The sequence below is a fragment of the Gigantopelta aegis genome, chromosome 10, assembly GCF_016097555.1.
Source record: "Gigantopelta aegis isolate Gae_Host chromosome 10, Gae_host_genome, whole genome shotgun sequence".
Classification (NCBI taxonomy): Eukaryota; Metazoa; Mollusca; class Gastropoda; order Neomphalida; family Peltospiridae; genus Gigantopelta; species Gigantopelta aegis.
In genome coordinates, this window is record NC_054708.1 from 47762966 (window position 1) to 47789327 (window position 26362).

The 26362-nt window shown below is 35.0% G+C and overlaps 2 protein-coding genes across 2 annotated transcripts; one reads left to right on the plus strand and one right to left on the minus strand.

Moving 5' to 3' along the window:
* Positions 1–2720: 2720 nt before the first annotated feature.
* On the minus strand, positions 2721–19453 carry LOC121384103 (three-prime repair exonuclease 1-like). The gene is made up of 2 exons (XM_041514336.1): positions 19152–19453; positions 2721–3744 (listed from the first exon to the last, which is right to left on the minus strand). The coding sequence occupies exons 1-2, from the start codon at positions 19381–19383 to the stop codon at positions 3338–3340; spliced, it is 639 nt and encodes a 212-aa protein (XP_041370270.1). The 5' UTR covers positions 19384–19453; the 3' UTR covers positions 2721–3337.
* Positions 19454–19670: 217 nt separating this feature from the next.
* LOC121383450 (three-prime repair exonuclease 1-like) lies at positions 19671–26017 on the plus strand. The gene is made up of 2 exons (XM_041513502.1): positions 19671–20034; positions 23523–26017. The coding sequence occupies exons 1-2, from the start codon at positions 19806–19808 to the stop codon at positions 23939–23941; spliced, it is 648 nt and encodes a 215-aa protein (XP_041369436.1). The 5' UTR covers positions 19671–19805; the 3' UTR covers positions 23942–26017.
* Positions 26018–26362: the final 345 nt, after the last annotated feature.

Here is a 26362-nt window from a genome sequence, read left to right on the forward strand (position 1 = left end):
ACTGTGGACTAAGGGCAGTAACTCTTTCACATAAATTGTGTGACATTACTGCACTTGAATAGGGGAAGTAACTTGGGTGACAGTAACCGGCCTCGCTGGTGTCGTGGTTAAGCCATCGGACATAAGGTTGGTAGGTACTGGGTTCGCGGTCTGGTACCAGCTTCCACCTAGAGCGGGTTTTAACGACTCGGTGGGTAGATGTAAGACCACTACACCCTCTTCTCTTTCAGTAACCACTAACAACTAACTCACTGTCCTGGACAGCCAGCCAAGATAGCTGAGGAGTGTGCCCAGGACAGCGTGCTTGAACCTTAATTGGATATAAGCACGAAAATAAGTTGAAATGAAATGAAACGGGTGAGAGGAAAACGAGAGAGGTCCCTTTTCTTTTCACAGTTGGAGCAATGTATGATGTTAATGGGCCGAATTTACGAAACCAGGTTTTTTTTAAACACGGGTGTTTACGCATTGTAAATGCAGAAGCGGATCTTTTACGACAGTTACAATTTTATTATATATTAATTTTCATTTTTTGACAATCCCCTCCAAACCTCCCCCAAAGTTCCATTATCATTCCGCCTCATGTCATTGGGATCCGCCACTGAAATGTATCTTAGTTACACGCGTGTAAGACATAATTTACAGGCTTTGTAAATTCGGCGTCAATGTGTTTATAAAGTTATTTTCCAAGTATTGACAACAATGCACGTCTCATTAGTATTAAACACCGTCAAATAGAGTGTGTGCTGCGTTCTTGTATCACCACCGTGTCTGTGGTCACCATATCAATAAAACATATCAAACTGTTCTTGTTTGTCTCTATCATTTGTGGGGGCGGGACGTATCCCAGTGGTAAAGCGCTCGCTCGATGCGCTGTCGGTTTGGGATCGATCCTCGTCGGTGGGCCCATTGGGCTATTTCTCGCTCCAGCCAGTGCACCACGACTGGTACATCAAAGGCCGTGGTATGTGCTATCCTGTCTATGGAATGGTGCATATAAAAGATCCCTTGCTGCTGATCGAAAAGAGTAGCCCATGAAGTGGCGACAGCGTGTTTCCTCTCTCAATATTTGTGTGGTCCTTAACCATATGTTTGACGCCATATAACCGTAAATAAAATGTGTTGAGTGCGTCGTTAAATAAAACATTTCCTTCTTTTTGGTTAAGCCATCGGACATAAGACTGGTAGGTACTGGGTTAGCATCCCGGTACTGTCTCCCACCCAGAGCGAGTTTTAACGACTCAGTGGGTAGGTGTAAGACCACTACACCCTCTTCTCTATCACTGACAAGTAACCCACTGTTCTGAACAAGACAACCCAGATAGCTGAGGTGTGTACCCAGGATATCGTGCTTGAACCTTAATTGGACATAAGCATGAAAATAAGTTGAAATGAAATGAACTGGTGTCTAAGTTGGGCATTTCGTCAAAAACATAGGTTACTCCTGAAATAATTTGTATATACTTATCGTCATGCTCATGTCCAATTAAGGTTCAAGCACGCTGTCCTGGTTACATTCCTCAGCTACCTGGGCTGTCTGTCCAAGAACATTGGGTTAGGGGTTAGCGAGAGAGAAGTCAGTGCAGTGGCGTTACACCTACCCATAGAGTCGTTAAACCAGTTGATACCAGTTGTTGAGACACTATTTTTTTTAAAGATTATAGTAAGAGAACTGCTGTTTAAGATTTGTCCAATTATGGGAAATGTAGTGTCCAATTTCAAAGTAATTCAAACCCATAACCACCTGTAAGGGGCAATTATAGTCTGTGCTGTTTTTATTACGTACCCTCAAATTAAAACTAGACAGGTTCACCGACGGTGATCGATCCCACGAACCATCGTACCTCAGATGACAACGATGAATAGCTGTATTGTTTTGTTTAACGACACCACTAGAGAACATTGATTTATTAATCATCGGCTATTGGATGAATAGAGAAGAAACCCACTACATTTTTCCATTAGTAGCAAGGGATCTTTTATATGCACCATCCCAGAGACAGGATAGCATATGCCACGGCCTTTGTTAAATCAGTCGTGGTGCACTGGCTGGAACGAGAAATAGCCCAATGGGCCTACCGACTGAGATCGATTCAAAACCGACTGCGCTTTAGCACTGGGCATGATGAACAGAGAAGGGATGACATAATATTATGCTGACCTCGATTACTGTTTTGGTTTCTAAGAACCTCTAGCATCGGTAAGGTGTCTGGTGCTATAGTCCATCTTCTGCCACAAGCGACTATCTTTACCTGTCATCTAATGCGCGGTCGGTCAGGTATCAATCCCCGTCGGTGGACCCATGGGGCTATTTCTCGTTCCAGCCAGTGCACCACGACTGTTATATTAAAGGCTACTGGCCTCGGTGGCGTCGTGGTTAAGCTATCGGACACAAGGCTGCGAACCCTGTACCTTCCAGCCTGTAGTCCGATGGCTTAACCACGACGCCACCGAGGCCGGTAGCCTTTAATATAAAGTCGTGGTGCACTGGCTGGAACGAGAAATAGCCCAATGGGCCCACCGACGAGGATCAATCCCTGACTTAACTACTGCACTATTGAGGCCGGTCTCTCTACTCCAAAACTCGACTAGCCACAAACATTCAACTTTCAACAGATACTATCATTACATTTAATTAATTGTTACAGGCGATTTTGAAACAGTGCTAAATTATCAGCATTAGAATATTTCCTTATTGAACAAAATAACATCTACTCTAATACAGCTAAAATCTTTATTTTCAAATTAAAGGCACAACCATGAACGCCGAATCAGCATAAGAATATTTCCGTATAGTATTGCATTACATATATCATCTACTCTAATACAATTTAATTATTTGGTTTCAAGCTAAAAGCACAACTTCAGTCATAAGTGACAAATCAGCATAATAATATTTCCTTATTGAATTACATATATCATCTACTATAATACAGTTAAATTCTTTGTTTTCAAGTTAAGGGCACAACTTCAGCCACTGGTGTTAAAGTATCACAATAAGAATATTTCCTATTAGTATTTACTCAAATACAGCTAAATTCTTTGTTAAAGGCACATCTTCAGACATTGGATGCTAAATCAACATTAGAATATGTTCTTATTTAACAACATAGCATCCACTCTAACACTGTTAAAATCTTTGTTTTCAAGTTAAAGGCACAACTTCAGGGTGATGTTATTGTGATGGAGATGTGCCACGTTTGTCCAGATCAGTCCTATCCAAACTACATTATTAATGTATAAAAATGGTTGAAATATTTGTACATAATGTCTATGTTTGTTCGGTAACGGGGGTTGGGGAGACGCCATATCAACTCTTTCTCGTCCACCTGAGACTTCAGTACATTGGCTCGACATCCTGGAAACGTTTGGCATTTAACTTGCTCCATTTCATAAAATCGGTATCGCGACTCTTTACGACTGCCAGGACATTAGTACAATCAGACTCCGCGCGATTTGTAACAGGTCGCCTATTAAAACAGTTCTCGTAAATGTCCGCCAGCTTATAACCCGGCTTGAGAGTTCCACCTGTGAAGAATTCCCAGGAGTCCACGCACAGGACAGCGGGCGGCAGAGACGCATTGACTCTCCTTAACTCCGCCTGGAGGAGCGAGTAGTGGAACTGGTTGCCGTTATGGGCCACAAGACACACTGGCTGTGGAAGACGCTGCAAGAATAATTCTATCATAGTAGCCAGTCCAGCATCGAAGGTTGATTCGACCTCCAACATATTATCAGACAAGCCTGAAATTTAAAAAAGAAAAAGTTATTAAAAAAAAAACCCCACCTCCAAAGCGCTAAAATAACAAACCCCCTATCAGCCCACCCCTCAAATCCCCCAACCCCCACCACTTGAGAAACAAAACAAAATAAAACATTAAGCCTCTTAATAACTGATAATTTATTTGTGTAACCCATTTATTGATTACGTCCACCCCAACCACCACCCCCCCTGAAAACACACACACACACACATACACACACACATACATAAAAACACAACAAATAATAATAAAACAAACAAACATTTATTTTACGTAACTCATTACGACTATGTATCATATATCCTGAATTTAATGCGCAAACTAAAAATTGGTTATGCCTGTCGAGATTTGTTCGAACGACGCGCGAATCAAATGTAGTTAAAGATTGAAATAAAAACATTGGAATTATTATCAATAACTATAATTCCATTACAAACTGCAAACGACTAATTATTACTGTCAACTAAATTAATTTAATTTCAAATTGAATTACTGATACTCTATTGTAATTAAAGACTAAAACTACAAATATATACATGTATATATATATACTATATACTATATACAGTAAAGTATTCTTACAACGAACTGCAAGGGACCAGGAATGTCGGTTCGTTATAGCAGAAGTTCATTGTAAACATTTACAGAGTTAGCCGTTTTCATTCCGGAAGTCGGCCATTTTGTTTTTTTCAAATTTAAACAACATAAACACAAGAATTATTGGGGTTTTTTTTAATATTTCATTTATTATCACCAATGGAAGCAAATATGCAAATAATTACAGCATGTCGAATCAAATGAGTGTTCAGTCAATCACATTTTGAAACAAAGCTGCTTATTTTTGTTTGTTTAGTGAGCGTTGGTCTCATAGCCTGCAGGTCTGTAGCGATGTCTGCAATCGAATAAAACACAGGCATAGCTACATCAACTTTATTTTGGAAAAACAGTGTTATCGTATCCAGTGCACTCACGGTCTCACTCACAGTAGGCGGTGTGCGTACACAGGTCTCCTCAGCCTTCCATCTCTGTGTCAGAATCCATGTGCACACCTTCACGTTTGTCAATAATGTCTTTAATAATATCATAGTCAGTCGGCTGCTCAGTAATAACGATATCTTCGTCAGCGGTCAAATAGTCGTATAATGTGATGTCGTCTGAGACCAGTATTGTTGACACAAGTTCGTTCCACACTGCCTGAAGGGTAGATAGTGATGTATTGTCATACTCGTTGTCGGAACTCTCCTAGCTATCACTGGAAATAGTATTCTTGAAACCGCCCTTAGAAAAACAGTTCACTATGCACGACGCTGTCACATGACTCCAAGCTCGATGGGCCATGTTAATAGCCGTCAAGATAGAAACGGAGTGCTCTTCTTGCCTGTCATAAGCCTTTATTATGTCGCTCGTGATTTCACGTCTGTAATATTGCTTCAAGTTGGAAATTATACCTTGGGCCATCGGCTGAATTTGCGATGTTGTATTCGGTGGTCAGAAAGCCAGGGTTACACTTTTCAGTCCGGGTATTTTGGGATGGGCAGGGCAATTGTCAACAAGCAATAGATTTTTCGTTTTTGCTTTGTCATGGTCTTGTCAAGTGACTGAACCCATTCTGTAAACATAGGCCCTGTCATCCATGCCTTCTTATTGGACTTGTACTCCACCGGTAAACTTCTAACATTCTTCAAACACCGGGGTTTTGCTGATTTTCCTATGACTAGTAGTTTCAGTTTTTCTGTCCCTGTCATGTTTGCTGCGACAAGAAGAGTTATTCGATCTTTTGATATATAAGAAAACATCCGGTAATGAAAAATATAAATATCATTTTGATATTTTTACTGTAGGTTTAATTCAGTAAAAATATGACTTGTACAATTAAAATATGACTTTTGACTTTTATAAATTCTGTATATTTTACTGCTATGTATTTAATAAATTATACTTATTAATAAGTCCAATATAACTTACAAAAAGTAATTACAATTTCCAAATCAACTAGAATTTATCAATAACAATTTTAATATAGAATTAAATATCAATAATATCATTCTTTGATTACGTATAATATAAATAGTTTCAGTATGTAATTAAATTATAGTTATCGTTAGTAATGATATTTAATTAAATTTTCTGTTAATAGTAATTACAGTATTTACAGACATATATATATATATATATATATATATATATATATATATATATATATATATATATATATATTATCATTACAGTTTTACCCCCGCCCCCCACCCCCATCTCTTTCATTCATTTAATTAGCTTTATTTTATTTTATTTTATTTTATTTTATTTATTTATATCATTTATTTTGTTCTGATTTATTCACTCATTTATTCATTTATATTTGTTAATTAATTCACACATACTAAGTATTCACCCACCCACCTCACCCCCTTTTGTATCACTATTATTTTACCTTTGTTAGTTTTACAAGACCTTTAATCTCTTACCAGCAGTTTACTCTGCAGTTTTCACTTGAGTTGTACTCACTCCTACATTCTCAGCTTCATAGCCTGTTTTTAAAGTGGTTGTTTACCTCGCATTAGGTTTATTTCATTTATTCAATTCATGTTTTCATGCAGGATGGTTTGATTTCTTTTAGCTTAGTTTTAAAGTAAGTTTCTTTTTATGTTTTAAGATTATTTTATTAAATTTTAATTTTAATAAATATATTATTAGCTGAGCTAGCTCAGTAATTATTTTTATCTAAAGTTACGTTAGATTTAGGCCTAATATTAGTAAGTTGTTTTATTTTATTTTACACATATACTCAAGTAACTTTTCGTCTTTATTACTTGTAAATTATCCGGGTAATTCCTTTTATGTATTCAGATTGGTTTTGCTATTGGTTTATCCATTTATGCATTCATTCGTTCATTATTATTTTGTTCATTATTTTGTTTTATTTACCCTTAATTATTATTTTAATCCCCCTACCCACACTTCGTTTTACCTAAGTCATAGTGTTACCATACTTTTAATCTTTGACCAGTAGTTTGTTCTGCAACTTTTATCTTAATATTAGTTACAGCTTTAACTCTGTTTTTGCTAGTGGTTTTATGTGCGTGTTTTTATTTTTGTCAACATATTTCCCTGACGAAGCCTGAACAGGCGAAAATTTGAATTAAAGAGGGATATATGACTTTTAAAGGAGGCTTCTGAATTTTTCTTTATATAAAATATATTATCTCAAGCCCCTTTGCTACTTTAGAGGAGAGGTGCCAGCAACATAGAAGGATTTTCTATTCTCATATATATATATATAGTACATATATTTACAGACATTATATATATATATATATATATATATATATATATATATATATATATATATATATATAGTGTAGTGTAGTGATGACACAATTAAATGTCTTGTCGCCGCTTTTATGTTTTGTTTTGTTTGTTCTTTATTTAGACGATCGCTTTGTCCGATACATTTTCACAGCAGTATTTAAAAATAATTATTAATTTAACTGTCATTAAATATTGTCACATTTTTTAAGATTTTTTTTATAAGGCCCATGGTCAAGTATATTTTCAGCTCAAAAGTTTCCTTGAAAAATATGCCGAAATATATAATGTCTTTACGTATTTTCGATTTTGAGTTTTGTCCTATCTTCTGTCTTCTTTTTGTTTCTTCTAATAGTGGTTTGTTTTAGTAAACAAATGAGGAAAAATGTATATAATAAATAGAACATTTCATGGTGTGTTTCGAATACAATTTTTATGTCAAATCGTGATTTATGAAAATCATATTATCACATTACTTCGCAATTAGTAAAAATATGGTTTTCACACATCACTCGTTGACATAAAAATCGTATTAGAAACAAACAACATGAAGTGATATATTTATTATAAACATCTTTCCTAATGTTTTTTACTAAAACAAACACTATTAGAAAAAAACAAAACAACGAAAAACCCCTCCAAAACAACGAAAAAACCACAGAAAACCCCCCAAACAAAACAAAGAAACAAAAACAACAACAAAAAACAACAACCATAAACAAAGAAACAAACAATACTGAAAGTAATACTAGATAGTAAAAGCAGGACACGTTTCCTGTTGCTATAAATATGCATAAGTAGGCAGATATGCATACCGCATTATTTTTAGCAACTGGGATATGTCTTTGGTTTGGTTTTGGTTTTACTATCACTATTTATTTTCCAGCTACGCAATTCAACTTTTGTTTTGAAATTACAAAAATATATGAAAACTATTCATGAAAAGTCATATATGTTCACTGTAAAAGTCATATTTTCACTGAATTTAATATCAAAACAATAATTATATATATATATATACAGTAGAATCTCATTGGCTCGAACACCCTACGGTCAAACCTACCGGTATTCTCGAACCAAGAACAAAGTCCCGATTTTTCTCTCTATTAAATCCCTTTATTTTGGTGCTGATTGGTCGAATACCCCTGGGGTCGAACAGAAGCTTTCTCTCGAACCAGTTTATTGGTCCGAACTGTAAAATTAAACATATTTAGCTCGAACAGCTACGTTTATCCGAAGAAATATAAAAAAGTATTTATATATAAAAAAAATTGTCTACCCTTTCACGCTTATCGTGTTGTTTATTTAGCACCTGTCGGTAATTATCTTGCAATTGTAATGCGGTAATCGTTAGATGAATGAACCTTGCAAGTAACACCAATCAATTCATGAGTCAATCGGATCATCTCGCCCAAGCCGGTTTGACGGAAACATGCGAGGTTGTCCGATTGATTGTTGTGCTACAGAAGCACCCGACAACGGCCGAATGCATGGTTCGAACTACCCGATGGGTCGAACAGACTTTGATGCACCGACAGTGTTCGAGCCAATGAGATTCTATATATATATATATATATATATATATATATATATATATATATATATATATATATATATATATATATATATATATAGCAACCTGTACTCAGCGGCCACCTGGCTTAAGAGGCCACTTTTATCTACTCCCTTGTGTGACCGCTTAAGACAGGTTTGACTGTATATATATATATATATATATATATATATATATATATATATATACAGTCAGACCTCGTTACAACGACCGTCGTTACTACGACATTTACACCATCCGACCACAAATCGTCAGGAACGAACATACACCAATGTTATTCTGTTCATTACACCGGAATTCACACCTTCCGACACCGACAGAGCAAATTAGGAACAAACGTGCACCTAACATCTGAAAACACCTCTTTACAACGACATTACATAATCACAGATGCCGTAGTACATTGACAGTACACACTGCCATTTGACATCCTAGATCTCGTCGCGATCCGACAGTGTCACACGATGTCGGAGTTGCCGATGTCGACTAACTCTATAGACGTGTATTACTTTTGAACATACGCCTTTCGTCATTCAATTAAAGGATTAACTTCGAACAATCATGTCTACTAGCTTTATAACATTTTGTAAACGAAGTAGGTACCAATCGACTTGACTGACTGTGAATACGCTTTGATTAATATACTTAGTATTTAATGATGGTCTGTGATCCATCCCCGTCGGTGGGACCATTGGGCTATTTCTCATTCCAGCCAGTGCACCACGACTGGTATATTAAATTCTTTGGTAAGTGTTACCCTGTGTGTGGGATGGTTCATATAAACGATCACTTGCTACTATTGACACGCAATAGCCGATGATTAACAAATCGATATATTGACAATTTCGATATGTGAGGAATTTACTAATAATATAGACAACAATATAATTGAAAAAATCTCTCTAGCTCTTGGCGACGCATCTGTTGATACAAAAACGCGTATTAATCAAGCAGCCAATATGTTAAAAAATCTGTTTTTAGACACAGCAGTCTCGACATTCGGTCACACGCGCGTGTACACAAATAGCCGGAGTAAAAGGTCACGGAACAACAGGTGGTTCAGAGCAAGATGCAAATATTTACGAACTAAGTATCACGAAGCTAAAACTTTATACGCAAAACATAAAACGGCAGATAATAAAATTAGATTAATAAATGCTAGTAAATCATATAAGAAATCTATATTTAAAGCATATTCACAAAATAAATTTAAGACAGAAAAGAAAATGAGACAATTACGTTCAGATGACCCAAAAGAGTTTTACAAAATATTTAAGAATAAAGAACAGTGCAACCTGGACAAAAACGCCCCTTCTATAGATATTTTTTTTGATTATTTCAATGATTTAAATACGGGCGAACCCAATGATGATAACCAATTTCATTTTGATATGGACCAGGTACTAAACGAAGTAAACAATGATTGTCATTTTATTAACGGGAAATTCAGTGAAGATGAAATAATGAAAGCTATAAAACGATTAAAAAACGATAAAGCAGTAGGTGTAGACAAAATCGCCAACGAATATATTAAATCAACCGCCACCTTGATCATGCCAGTCTATGTTAAACTTTTTAATACTATATTTGATCACGGCGTTCTACCTGAGGAATGGCTTACAGGTATTATTATACCAATTTTTAAAAATAAAGGGAACAGACTATTACCCGAAAATTATCGACCAATTACACTACTCTGCTGTTGTTATAAGCTATTCACAACTTTACTTAATAACCGGTTAAACTTATTTATTGAGGAAAACAATATCATTAGTGAGGCACAGACTGCATTTTGTAAAGGCTATTCACCTACAGACCACATATTCACATTACATAACTTGATCGATTTTTTTTAAAAAAGAAAAAAGAAATTATACTGTGCATTTATTGATTTTCAGAAAGCTTTCGATATGGTACCAAGAACTCAACTTTGGCATAAGCTGTTACAAAATAACATAACCGGTAAATTTTTCAGAATTATCTACCAGATGTATCAAGGTCTAAAATCATTAATTTCCGTAAATAATCAGCAATCAGCTTTATTCCCTTGCAACAACGGTATCCGCCAAGGCGAAAATTTATCCCCTCTTCTGTTCTCCTTGTATCTCAACGATTTAGAAGATTATTTATCCAACCAGGGATACGAAGGAATCCGAATTAAAACAGATAATCAAGAAAACCCGGTAGACATTGCTATGCACATCCTTTGTTTGTTATATGCAGATGATACGGCCTTATTAGCAAAAAGTGCAGCTGACCTACAATATACTTTAAATACGTTTTACCAGTATTGCATTGATTGGAAAATTAAAATTAATAGTAACAAAACAAAAATACTGATTTTTAACGGAACTGCTAAAGACTATAAACATATTTTTAAGATTGGAAACACTATTTTAGAAAATGTTAAAGAATACAAATATTTAGGAATTACTTTTAGTAAATTAAATAACTTCCGAACTACCAAGAGCAGACTTAGTCAACAGGCTACCAAGGCTATGTACTTTGTACTAGCGAAATCAAAGGAATACCATCTACCAACTGAATGCAAACTTAAAATGTTCGACTCGATGGTTCTGCCAATCTTATTATATGGCTGCGAAATTTGGGGGCACGAGAAAAATGATAATTATATTTAACTCTGTACAAATCAACTTTTTTAGACATATTTTACCTGTTAAGAAATCAACACCATGTTTTATGTTATACGGAGAGCTAGGACGAATGCCAGTTGAATTACTCATACATAGAAGAATGATATGCTACTGGGCACGGCTTTTATCAGGAAAAGAATCAAAACTCTCTTTGTTATTATACAAAGCTATGTTAAACGATCATCTTACTAACGGAATCAACTATAATTGGATCACCGCTATCAAAAACATTTTGGATAACTTAGGAATGAGCAATGTATGGATATCTGAATCGTTCATATCAGTAAACTGTCTCTCGCAACAAATCCAACAAAGGTAACACGATCAATATTTACAAATATGGAGAAATAACTTATCACAATCATCGAGAGGGAAAGGTTACGAGCTATATAAAGAAAACTTATTTCTTGAAAATTATTTTAGTATACTTCCTGAAAAGCTATGGTCAGTTATCATAAAATTTAGAACGTCTAACCATTATTTACCCGTTGAAACTGGTCGTTGGAATAACACACCTATAGGTGAAAGACTTTGTACACTATGCGACGTCAATGATATTGGCGATGAGTTTCATTATCTTTTTGTTTGTAATTTTTTTCATGACTTAAGGGTCCAGTATATACATTCATATTACTATAAACGACCAAGTACTTATAAATTTAAAGAATTAATGAACAGTAAGCGAATCGGAATATTAAAGAAATTGGCATATTTTGTAAAAGTAATTATTAGTAACTTTAAACGTCCCTAACCAAACAAAACAAAAATATATAACTATTATTACGATGACATGTTTGCTTATAAGTACTTGGCCACACATGATGTATATCCAGATTGTATTTATACGAACACCAACTTGTGGTTTGTGTTCAATGTTCATAAATATGTACATGTATCTAATGCATTTAGAGTTTTTGTTATATATATATTGTTCTTATAGAATTCATTATGAACCATCTTGTCACGTGAATGTTACAAATTGTATATGCAACGGCCCGAGTGTAAATAAATTCTTGTCTTGTCTTGTCTTGATATAACGACAAAGTGACCCGGGGACCATATAATAACAGGAAACGTATCCTGTTTTTACGATCTAGTTTTGCTTTCAGTGTTTTTTCTTCGTTTGTTTATTGTTGTTGTTTTGGGGTGGGGTTTTTTTTGTTTGTTTGTTTTGTTTTGTTGTGGGTTTTTTTTTCGTTTTTTTCGTTTTTGTTTTTTTCTAATAGTCTTTTTTTTTTAGTAAAAAATTAGGAAATATGTATATAATAAATAGAACACGTTTGTTTTTAATACAATTTTTATGTCAACGAGTGATGTGTGAAAACCATATTTTTACGAACTGCGAAGTAATGAGTGATAATATGATTTTGACACATCATGATTTGACATACAAATCGTATTCGAAACATACCATGAAATGTTCTATTTATTATATACATCTTTCCTCATTTTTGACTAAAAAAACCCACACTATTAGAAGGGAAAAAAAAGAGGACAAAACTCAAAATCGAAAACACGTAACGACATTATATATTTCGACATATTTTTCAATGGAACTTTTGAGTTGAAAATGTACTTGACTATGGACCTTATAAAATAAATTAATAAAAAATCTGACAATCTTTAATGACAGTTAAATTAATAATTACATGTGTATTTTAAAATACTGCTATAACAATGTATCGGACAAAGTGATTTTCTAAATAAAGAACAAACAAACCAAAACATAAAAATAGCGACAGGACATTTAATTGTGTCATCACTATTTGGCTTCACAAATCAATTTGAGATATTTCTCTGTCATTGCACTACATATCCATTTGTGTTTAAATTGCTATAATTTAATTAACACACAATAGTATGCATTGGAAATCATAAAACTAAAACAATATAATGCTATATTGACATTAATAGTATTTACAAGAGAGGTAATTGAACCATGAACCTATTTGATCTAAGAACACTTCCGGTAATAATAATAATAATAATAATAATAATAATTATTATTATTATTATTATTATTATCGGAAGTGTTCTTAGATCGAATAGATTCATGCTTCAATTACCTCTCGAGGCATGGGATTTTAATCCAGATACCGACTCCAAACCCTCAGTGGGTAGGTGTAAACCACTTGCACCGACCAGTGATCCATAACTGGTTCAACAATGACCATGGTTTATGCTATCCTGCCTGTGGGAAGCGCAAATTAAAGATCCCTTGCTGCCTGTGGTACAAGAGTAGCCTATGTGGCGACAGCGGGTTTCCTCTAAAACACAGTATCAGAATGACCATATGTTTGACGTCCAATAGCCGATGATGAGATAAAAAAAAATCAATGTGCTCTAGTGGCGTCGTTAAATAAAACAAACTTTTTATATATGACTTTTCATGAATAGTTTTCATATATTTTTGTAATTTTAAAACAAAAGTTGAATTGCATACCTGGAAAATAAATAGCGATAGTAAAACAAAAACAAAAACAAAGAAATATCCCAGTTGCTAAAAATAATGCGGGATGCATATCTATCTACACTGTGTCTGTGTTATTTATAGCAACGGGGAACGTATCCTGCTTTTACTATCTAGTTTTGTTTCAGTGTTGTTTCTTTATTTGTCTATTGTGTTGTTTTCTGTTGTTGTTTTTGTGTTTTTTCGTTGTTTTGGGATTTTTTCAGTTTTTTTCTTTCTAATAGTGTATTTCTTAGTAAAAAATTAGTAAAGATTATATAATAAATAGATCACGTTATGTTGTTTGTTTCTAATACGATTTTTATGACAACGAGTAAAAACCATAGTTTTACGAATTGCGAAGTAATGAGTGATAATATGATTTTCATGTGGTCTCCATGAGTAGTCGAGTACTCGGGCACGGGCCGAGTCTAGCAAGACTCGAGTCCGTTCACATGACTTGAATGAATGAATGAATGTTTAACGACACCCGAATACCCGTGCAAGGAAGAGCACTTTCATTTTAAAATTATGTAGTTTTATCATTATGCTTTCCGCTGGTTATATTATAGGGCTATGAAACATGAAGGAAAACAAAAGTTGAATGTGTGCAATACAGTATTATAAATGGCATGATTTGACATCCATGTTCAGCGCTGGAATTAAGATGCATAATGCTGTTTTACTTTATTCCTTAGTTACATTATAATCTCGTGACGAGTACTCGGGTCCGGGTCGAGTTTGACCCTCGAGTCCAATATTTTGGACTTGTGGAGGCTCTCGATTTGACATAAAAATCGTATTCGAAACACACCATGAAATGTTCTATTTATTAAAAAAAAGAGGACAAAACTCAAAATCAAAAACAGGTAACGACACTATATATTTCGATATATGTTTCAATGGAACTTTTGAGCTGACTATGAACCTTATAGAACAAAATTCATGAAACCAGCGAGAAGACATTTAATTGTGTCACCACGATTTGGCTTCACACAATTAATTTGAGATATTTCGCTGTCATTGCACTACATATCCATTTGTGTTAGGTACCATGGTTTAAATTGCTATACTTTAATTAACACACAATAGTATGCATTGGAAATCATAAAACTGAAACAATATAATGCTACATTGACCTTAATATTATTTACAAGAGAGGTAACTGAAGCATGAACCTATTCGATCTAAGAAAACTACCGGTAATAATAATAATAATAATAAAGCTTCCGGTAATAATAATAATAATAATAATAATTATATATATATATATATATATATATATATATATATATATATATATATATATATATATATATTGTTTGATATTTTCACTGTAGATTAAATTCAGTGAAAATATTACTTTTACAGTAAATATATGACTTTTCATGAATACTTTCCATATATTTTTGTAATTTCAAAACAAAAGTTGAATTGCGTAGCTGGAAAATAAATAGTGATAGTAAAACAAAAAACAAAACAAAGACATATCCCAGTTGCTAAAAATAATGCGGTATGCATATCTATCTATACTGTGTCTGTGTTATTTATACAGTAGCAACAGGAAACGTGTCCTGCTTTTACTCTCTTGTTTTGCTTTTAGTGTTGTTTCTTTTTTGTCTATTGTTGTTGTTTTTGTTTGTTTTTTTTAGGATTTTTTTCATTGTTTTTGTTTCTTTATTCCTTTAGAAAAGATGTATATAATAAATAGAACATTTCATGTTGTTCGTTTCTAATACGATTTTTATGTCAACGAGTGATGTGTGAAAACCATATTTTTACTAATTGCGATAATATGATTTTTCACACATCACGAGTTGACATAAAAATCGTATTCGAAACACACCATGAAATGCTCTATTTATTATATACATCTTTCCTCATTTTTGACTAAAACACCACACACTATTAGAAGAAAAGAAAAAAAAGAGGACAAAATTCAAAATCGAAAACACGTAACGACATTATATATTTCGGCATATTTTTCAATGGAACTTTTGAGCTTAAAATGTACTTGACCATGGCCTTAATAAAAAAATTCATTAAAAATTTGACAATCTTTAATGACAGTTAAATTAATAATTACATGTGTATTTTAAAATACTGCTATGAAAATGTATTGGACAAAGCGATCATCTAAATAAAGAACAAACAAAACAAAACAGGAAAGCAGAGATATTTAATTGTGTCACCACTATTTGGCTTCACACAATCGATTTTAATTATTTCATTGTCATTGCACTACATATCCATTTGTGTTAGGTATCATGGTTTCTTTCTTTTTTTCTTTCTTTGTTTCTTTATTGTTGTTTATTGTTGTTATTTTTGTTTGCTTGTTTTGTTTTTGTTTGTTTGTTTTGTTTTTCTTTGGGGTTTTTCGTTGTTTTGGAAATGCATACTATTGTGTGTTAATTAAATTATGGCAATTTAAATAATGATACCTAACACAAATGACGTTGAGATATCTAAAATTGATTTTGTGAAGCCAAAATCGTGGTGACACAATTAAATGTCTTGTCGCTGCTTTCATGTTTTTGTTTTGTTTGTTCTTTATTTAGACAATCACTTTGTCCGATACATTTTCACAGCAGTATTATAAAATGCACATGTAATTATTAATTTAACTGTCATTAAAGACTGTCAAATCTTTAATGAATTTGTTTTATATAAGGCCCATGGTCAAGTACATTTTCAGCTCAAAAGTTCAATTGAAAAATATGCTGAAATATATAATGTCGTTACGTGTTTTCGATTTTTAGTTTTGTCCTCTTTTTTTTTTTCCTTTTAATAGTGTGGTTTTTTTTAGTCAAAATGAAGAAAGATGTATATAATTTCATGGTGTGTTTCGAATACGATTTTTATGTCAAATCGTGATGTGTAAAAATCATATTATCACTCATTACTTCGCAATTCGTAAAAATATGGTTTTCACAAATCGTATTAGAAACAAACAACATGAAGTGATCTATTTATTATATACATGTTTCCTAATTTTTTACTAAAACAAACACTATTAGAAAAAAACCCAACCCCCCCCCCCCCAAAAAAAAACCCCAACAACAACAACAACAAAAAAACCCAAAAACAAAACAAACAAAAACAACAACAATAAACAACAACAAAAAACAAAAAAGAAACGACACTGAAAGCAAAACTAGATAGTAAAAGCAGGACACGTTTCCTGTTGCTACTGTATAAATAACACAGACAGTGTAGATAGATATGCATACCGCATTATTTTTAGCAACTGGGATATGTCTTTGTTTTTGTTTTACTAATACTATTTATTTTCCAGCTACGCAATTCAACTTTTGTTCTGAAATTACAAAAAATATATTAAAACTATTCATGAAAAGTTATATTTGTTCACTGTAAAAGTAATATTTTCACTGAATTTAATCTACAGTGAAAATATCAAAACAATATATATATATATATATATATATATATATATATATATATATATATATATATATATATATATATATATATATATATATATATAATTATTATTATTATCATTACCGGAAGTTTTCTTAGATCGAATAGGTTCATGCTTCAATTACCTCTCTTGTAAATAATATTAAGGTCAATGTAGCATTATATTTTTTTAGGTTTATGATTTCCAATGCATACTATTGTGTGTTAATTAAATTATAGCAATTTAAACCAGGATACCTAACACAAATGGATATGTAGTGCAATGACAGTGAAATATCTAAAATTGGTTTTGTGAAGCCAAATCGTGGTGACACAATTAAATGTCTTGTCGCTGCTTTCATGTTTTTGTTTCATTTGTTCTTTATTTAGACAATCACTTTGTCCGATACATTTTCACAGCAGTATTTTAAAATACACATGTAATTATTAATTTAACTGTCATTAAAGATTGTGAAATTTTTAATGAATTTCTTTTTTAATGAATGTTCAATTACATTTTCAGCTAAAAAATTCCATTGAAAAATATGCTGAACTATATAATGTCGTTACGTGTTTTCGATTTTTAGTTTTGTCCTCTTTTTTCCCCCCTTTTAATAGTGTGGGTTTTTTTAGTCAAAATGAGGAAAGATGTATATAATAAATAGAACATTTCATGATTTTTATGTCAAATCGTGATGTGTGAAAATCATATTATCACTCATTACTTCGCAATTCGTAAAAATACATTTTTCACACATCACCCGTTGACATACAGATCGTATTAGAAACAAACAACATGAAGTGTTCTATTTATTATATACATCTTTCCTAATTTGTTTACTAAAACAAACACTATTAGAAAAAAAAACCCGAAACCCACCCCACTCCAAAAAAAAACAACAACAAAAAACAACAACTAAAACAACGAAAAAACAAACAAAAAACAAAACAAAAAAAGAGAAAAAACAAAACAAACAACACTAAAAGCAAAACTAGAGAGTAAAAGCAGGACACGTTTCCTGTTGCTACTGTATAAATAACACACACAGTGTAGATAGATATGCATACCGCATTATTTTTAGGAACTGGGATATGTCTTTGTTTTGGTTTTTGTTTTCTATCACTCTTTATTTTCCAGCTACGCAATTCATCTTTTGTTTTGAAATTACAAAAATATATGAAAAGTCATATATGTTCACTGTAAAAGTAATATTTTCACTGAATTTAATCAACAGTGAAAATATCAATATATATATATATATATATATATATATATATATATATATATATATATATATATATATATATATATAATCATTATTACCGGAAATTTTGTTAGATCATGCTGCAATTACCTCTCTTGTAAATAATATTAAGGTGAATGTAGCATTACATTTTTTAGTTTTATGATTTCCAATGCATACTAACGTATTTTAATTAAATTATATTAAAATAAGGTCAATAGGCGCGTGTGAAAAGGAGGTCTACACAGTGGCAAAGTTTCTAGGTGTGAGTGTAGAGAGGGGGTCTCGAGGCTGGTATTTCCAACTCTGTTTTATTATTTATTTATTGTCTGTTTAAATAATTAGTTTTATTTTGTTGACTTTTTGTAGGTTTTAATACACGGTCGTTCTATTGAACATAATCGTTGTTTTGGATGATTTATTATAGAATACCAATACGATAAAACATAATGAAAGCTAGGCGATGTTAAATCGAAAACTTTCGGGAGAGTTATACTCAAGACATATTGCATTGTATACAAACACACGTAAATACCTAAATATTACAATATTACAAATAGGAATATAAAGTTTAAGCACCCTGAAAGATGTACACGTTCTCAGAGAGAGAGAGAGAGAGAGAGAGAGAGAGAGAGAGAGAGAGAGAGAGAGAGAGAGAGAGAGAGAGAGAGAGAGAGAGCAAAATGAGAAAGGGAGATATCGCACAAATATACAGTGATCAAAGTACGTGATTTAATCTACCTGATAACTCTTTTGCTTTTTTTTGGATTTCTTGGCGTGGCTTGAGACACAGTAAGAGTTTGTGGACCACTCTCTGGACCTCCTCGGTGGAGTTCAGGTCTGATCTCCTCACGGCCAGAAAACACATTTCCGTTATTGTCGGCTTGTGCCCATCTTCACGAAGACCCGTGGTTTCAGTGTCAAAAAACACATATGTAGCGATCTTTGAAGATTTCTTTTGGGATGAAGCCATGTTTGTCGTAATCTGATGTCAGGATGCGTTCGTTGAAAATATCGCCTGGCTTCGTTTTAAACTACTGGTATATTTATTGTATATGTGGTTTGGGATTGGCCAGTAGGCATAAGCCGCCTTCCTTGATTGGTTATCGTGATATATATTATTGTTAAACTGGTTATTATTCGCAGATGATGACATCAGTGTGTATATGTGTATGTGGTGTTGGGATTGGCCAATAGGCACAAGCCGCCTTCCTTGATTGGTTATCGTGATATATATTATTGTTAAACTGGTTATTATTCGCAGACGATGACTCAATAATAGCGTTAACCTTCTAGAAAACCATATTAGTTATACGGACTTTCCGTATAAAACCTTCCTTGTCAGCTGACTTCGTCATATTTGATCAGTTCGTCGACACTAGGCGGAGGGAAAACATGGCTGCAGCAAATGTATCTACCAGATTTAATAGTTTCGTGTTTTTCGACACGGAAACGACGGGTCTTCATAAAGATGAACACAGACCTTCAATAACAGAATTGTGTCTTCTTGCGGTACACAGAGAAGACATGCAGACCCGTGATACAGAAGCAAGAGTGGTGAACAAACTACTGGTTTGTCTCAACCCAGGCCAACCTGTCCAGCCGAGAGCAGAGGAAATGTCAGGTAGATATAATATACAAATACATTATCGTATGAGTCACTACATAATGTTAGTTACGATAATTTAATGGGAGATGTTGACCTGATTGTAACTGATAGCCGATTGTGACCAGGGACGTAGCAACTGCCGCCAGAAAAAAAATCCGTAAAGCATTATAGAAACTCTCTTCATAATCGTTTAAGTTTTAGACTATTAACTACTCAGTTTTGCCCCCCCCCCCCCCCCCCCCCCGACAAAAAAAATCCTAGCTACGGCCCTGGTAACCTTGAGTACTCTGACTGTAAGGGAGCTAGACGGACATTTGGACAGTAATGAGAGTGTATAACTGTCCAAATGTCTATCTAGCAATCTAATTAAAATTAGCTCCACTATTACACGGAGGCTTTCGTAATTCACACGAAACATGTCATATACCCTCAGGATAATTCGGAATGTTTTCAAATTATTTTTAAATCACTGGCATGATTCTGCAAGTAAGGTTTTGATTGGTGGACATGAGCTCCAACTGGCTGCTGTTAGATCCACATGTAATAGTGGAGCTAATTTTAATTAGATTGGTCCGTCTAGCTCTCTTACAGTCTGAGTGCTGGAATAATTGTAACCTATGACGAAATCATCGTTACGGTAGTTGCTTGTATACATGTTTGTATGCCTGGTGTTCGTCACTTTTGAGAAAAAGAAGGATGTTACATCTTCTGAACGCAGTGACGCTTACCATTTTTAAGTGTGAAGCTTGGTAACGTATGCGGCAATGTCGGCAACAGTGGACCCCGAAAATGGAGTAGATTTTAAATCGCGTTTATTTGATGTCTCGCATGTTAGAAGTAATAGTAATAATATTATGATTGTTTATCCAAGGTGCAATCCCAGGCGATGGTCATAGTTTGTTCCTGGGAGGGGCACATAAATAGATTAGCCTATATCTTGTCTGCTAGTGTGCGGGCGTTTCAAATTTCGAATCATGATCCGAAATTATATATTGAACTAGATGTAACCCGTACTTTGATGTAGTGTGGTGCCTCCCTCCCACGACCCCCCCCCCCCCCCCCCCCCCCCCCCCCCGAAAAAAGAAAACAAAAAAAGAAGAAGCAACAACAACCCACACAACCGCCGTGAAAATTGCCAACCTTGATGACGCTAGTCAACTAGACCGTAGCACCAAAATATCCATGCATCGTCTAAGTACAAAATAATCCTTATAATGTTTCTATTTATACCTTGCTTTTAAGAAATTCTATTTTCGCTTCTCGTTTTCATTTCTGCGTAAGCGGTTTGTTTCGGGTTTGTTTATTTTTTTTGTTTTTTTCACTACCTTAAATTCTGTCAAATTCTGTCAAATCTGACGTAGTAAAACCGATCTATCATGGTGGAGAATACGTGTTAAAAATTTATACTTAATTATTTTTGTAAATGTTTTTACATTTAGATATAAGGTAATGAAAACGTACTTGACACACAAAACGTTTATACATATACCTCTGCGTGGTTGTGTGTGCGTGTGTGTGTTAGCGCGCGCGCGCGCGCGTGTGAGTGTGTGTGTGTGTGTGTGTGTGTGTGTGTGTACATACATACATACATACATACGCGTAGACTGTAGGCCCCATGCATGTGGTTGAGTTAAAGAACATCCTTTTTATGGATGCTTCGATAGCTCAGAGCGCATCGTGGTTAGTCTTGCAATTTGCGGGCGGTTCGGTGCCACAGGTTCGAGTCCCAGCAACGGCATGGGACAATTTGTGAGGCCAGAAAGGATTTAATTATCCCCTGCGCCAGTGCGTTAATATCTATGTATGTAACAGTCAACCTGGACATACATACACTATATAGATATTCATACATCAATACATACATACATACATACAGCGTAGGAAGGTGCCAAAAGTGGGGAGGGGGGCACACACACACACATATATGTAAAAATATTTAAAAAATAAAACAACGTCGCTACTGCTATAGTGGGGAGACACATGCCCCCTTGCGCCCCCCTCCCCCCCCCCCACGCTTCCTACGCCAATGAATTACATATACTTTAACACACACACACACACACACACACACACACACACACACAAAAGAATGTCTCGGTGGTCGAGTAGTTGATGATTCGATGCCTACGGTTCCAGTCCCAGGACTTCGTTATTGTAATTTACCATTTTCGTTTCATCCCGTACCCATAAATTCCGATCATGGTTTTCAAAACAACACTAGGTTTTAACGACAACACTAGATCACATTGATTCATTAATCATCGGCTATTGGATGTCAAACATTCGGTAATTTTGACATATAGTCATCAGAGGAAACCCGCTACATTTGTTTCTGATGCAGCGAGGGATCTTTTATATGCACCTTCCCACAGACAGGATAACACATACCACCACCTTTAATATACCAGTCGTGGCGCACTGGCTGGAACACCCAATGGGCCCACCAATAGGAATCGATCCCAAACCGACCGCGCATGAAGCGAGCGCTTTACCACTGGGCTACGTTACGCCCCTTGTTTGACGATGCTTACATGTTCTAGTCGCCTGCAGAGAAGCGTTCTAATTTCTATAAAGTGTTGATACACTATGCCAAAGGCCATGGTCAAGACATTCAAACGTAGTGCTTAATTCATTCATTCATTCATTGATACTAATTTTCGTGCTTAGGTTCAAGCACGCTGTCCAAGGAACACACCTCAGCTATCTGGGCTGTCTGTCCATGATAGAGGGTTAGTTGTTTAATTGTTAGTGGTTAGTGAGAGAGAAGAGGGTGTAGTGGCCTTACACCTATCCACTAAATCGATGAAACTCACTATGGGTGGGAGCTTAACCACGACACCACAGAGATGGGAGCCGGAACCGGGCTGCGAACCCAGTACCTACCAGTCTTATGTCCGTTGGCTTAACCACGACATCACCGAGGCCGATGTAGTGCTTAAAATAATTTGTATTCATGTAAAATTGATTGGATCCATCCATTTGACACACGAATGTCCTATGACACTTTCTATACGCCCGTCTAAAATGACTCGTTTTATGGTATGGCGTTGTCCGCCCGTCCATACGTACGTACGTCCGTCCGTCCGCCGTCCGTCTGTTAACTTGTTCTTGTCCGGACCATATATTGCGTACAGGACCATCAAACCTCACATGTAGGAACAACTTGGGATGGCGATGTGTCGCGTACTGTTACTAAGTCACTGTGACCTACTTTTCACAGACTACTGCACATAACAGTAAATCCTTGTCTGCATCATATATCGCATACAGGGCAATCAAACCTCACATGTAGGAACAACTTGGGATGGCGGTGTGTCACACACAATTACTAGGTCACTGTAATACCCCCCCCAAAAAATAAAAATAAAATATTGTGTCTGTATTCACATAATTAGAATTGAATCATACCCGTAACATATTCATTAATATCTATGGTTTTCCATCAAACTCTTGACGGGCGTATCGTGTACCTCACCGGCACTCTTTGTGTTTAATGTTTTCAGGTCTATCTCATGATATGTTGGAAAGCGAGTCGCCGTTCAATCCGGATGTGGTGAGACTGGTGTCACTATTTCTGGGACGTCTGACATCTCCTGTCTGTCTCGTCGCCCACAATGGTAATGAATTTGACTTCCTACTGCTTCATTCCGAGTTATACAAAGTCGACGGAGCGTTGCCGGAGAGCATATATTGTGTCGACTCTTTGATATATTTTAGACAGACCAGAGAGTCACCTGGTCGACAGTCCTTTTCTTTGGGAGAAGTCTATCGGCGAAGTTTTGGTGAGGATCCACATGACGCCCACAGTGCCGAGGGCGACTGTGTGACTCTGATGAAGGTGACGAAAGAGAGCTCTCCTGATTTTCTACAATGGGTGGACGACAACGCCGTACGACTGAATACCATATCTAAAATGTATTAGTATTCTACCGTTAGCCGATCTCATTTTTATATACTCCTGCTTTTCTACAATGGGTGGACGACAACGCCGTACAACTTAATCTGATCTCGAACTTTGACACGGAACTCTCTTCTTTGGTATCATGCAACCTATATATTTCATCTGGCCACAGACCACAATTAATTACGCTATATGTTTCTATATAGCGTTAGTGGCTATAACATTTTTATTAATATCAGCAGGTTCATGGATTTTTCTATGTACCTTTGCCTGCCTGGGGGAAACATACTATGAAAAGGACAACCTCTGTTGTCCAGCTCTTTCTCCAACGATATTGGTTTAAACAAACACACCCACTAGACTGACCGTAGTACACCCATTTTACACAAAAAGCACTACTTTTGCATGGGCCGGAATTACCACAAACAAGTCTTCAATGTCAACAAGTTACACATATTTACAAACTACATGCTCTTCCCTGTCAACTTCAGTCAAATAGTTGGCATGAAATAATCGGTCAAACGGACTACTTGCGCGGACAAATTTTCGGATTTTCCACAAACAAATGGGAAGATAACTGTGATCTGAGGCCATCTACTGTTAGGCCTTGGGCCTCTGATTTTAAAATCGTTGCTGTACCCATGTATTAGTAATCTACTGTTATGCCTAGGACTTTCGATTTTAAAATATTTGCTATACCTATGCATTAATAGTCTACTAACAGGCATGAGGCTTTCGATTTTAGACTCTTTGCTGTGCTCATGCATAAGTAATCTACTGTCAGGGCTGTGCCCTCTGATTTTAAAATCGTTGCTGTAACCATGCATTAGTAATCTAGTTAGGACAAGGGCCTTTGGTGTTTTAATATTTGCTGTAACCATGCATTAGTAATCTAGTTAGGACAAGGGCCTTTGGTGTTTTAATATTTGCTGTAACCATGCATTAGTAATCTAGTTAGGACAAGGGCCTTTGGTGTTTTAATATTTGCTGTACCCATGCATTAACAATCAACTGTTAGGCTCAGAACCTTCTTTTGTTTTACAATTTGCTTTACCGATGCATTAGCAATCTAGTGTTAGGCTTAGGGCCTCTAGTTTTAAAATAGTTTCTGTACTTATGCATTAGTAATCTATTTTTAGGCCTAGGGCATCTGATTTAAAAATATATATATTTGCCGTACCCATACATTAATTAGCAATATATTGTTAGACTTTGGGTCTCTGAATTTTAAGTATTTGCTGTACCCATGCATTAGTAAACTTCTGTTAGCCCTAGGATCTCTGAGGTGTTTTTTTTTAGCATACTAGTAGTATACATTTAGCTGAAGCACACTAGTCTAATTTTTATTTTTAATCTTGGATTGTTTAAAAAATATGTAATTATAATAAACGCTGACTGCAAATATATTTGCTGTACCCATACATTTATTAGTAACTGCTGTTAGACTTATATTAGGACTTCTGATTTTTAAATCTTTACTTAGCATACTAGAAGTTTACATTTAGATGAAGCACAGTAGTCTAATTGTTATTTTTAGTCTGGGATTTTAAATATTTTTTAAAGTACATGGATATAATTATAATAAACACTGACTGCAAAACATTTTATACACTAAAAAATACTGTGTAGTTGAAACATGATAACAAATACAATATGACTACAACGTGTAGTTTATAATACATGTGCAACATATTTGCATATTAACATATTTGCATATGAATGTAAAATGTTTGCATAGGGTTTTGCATAGTTGTTTTTTTATTTACCTTTTGAATACTGATGTTAATTATCACTTCATTTACACATTTCCCTCAGTTTGACATCCAATAGCAGATATTACATGTAAAAACTGTAATATCAAACGTAGGCCTACAGATGTATCGTCTTGATGTGTGGCAGTCTTCCAAGAGACAAGAACACTGACAGTGATTCATTGGAGCAGTCTCGACCTCGTCGAACCTTCACTTGAACTCTTCACCGCGCAGAGATACGATTTGGAATATGATTTCTGTTTAGTCGTTCAGCTTTATATATTTTACTTTTATAATCAAATTGCATACATTATAATAATATACATGTATATTGTACGCTTTTAAACATTGGTGTCTGTTTTTATTTTATACGCATGATGAAAGTATAATAAAGATGGTGTTTGTCTGACAGAGCGGGATGTACCCAAGTGTGAGAACGCTCGTCTGGGGTGTGATAGGTCGAAGGGATCCATCGCCTTCAGTGTACCCCTTCCCCGTTACAATCACTTGTGTATCAAAGACTATGGTATGTGTTGCTAGCAGTACACTAAATAGTACCTCTTTGGGTTATGGGGCGAGACATAGCCCAGTGGTAAAGCGGTCGCCTGATGCGCAGTCGGTCTAAGATCGATCCCTATCGATGACCCATTTGGCTGTTTCTCGTTCCACCGTACCCCACAACTGGTATATA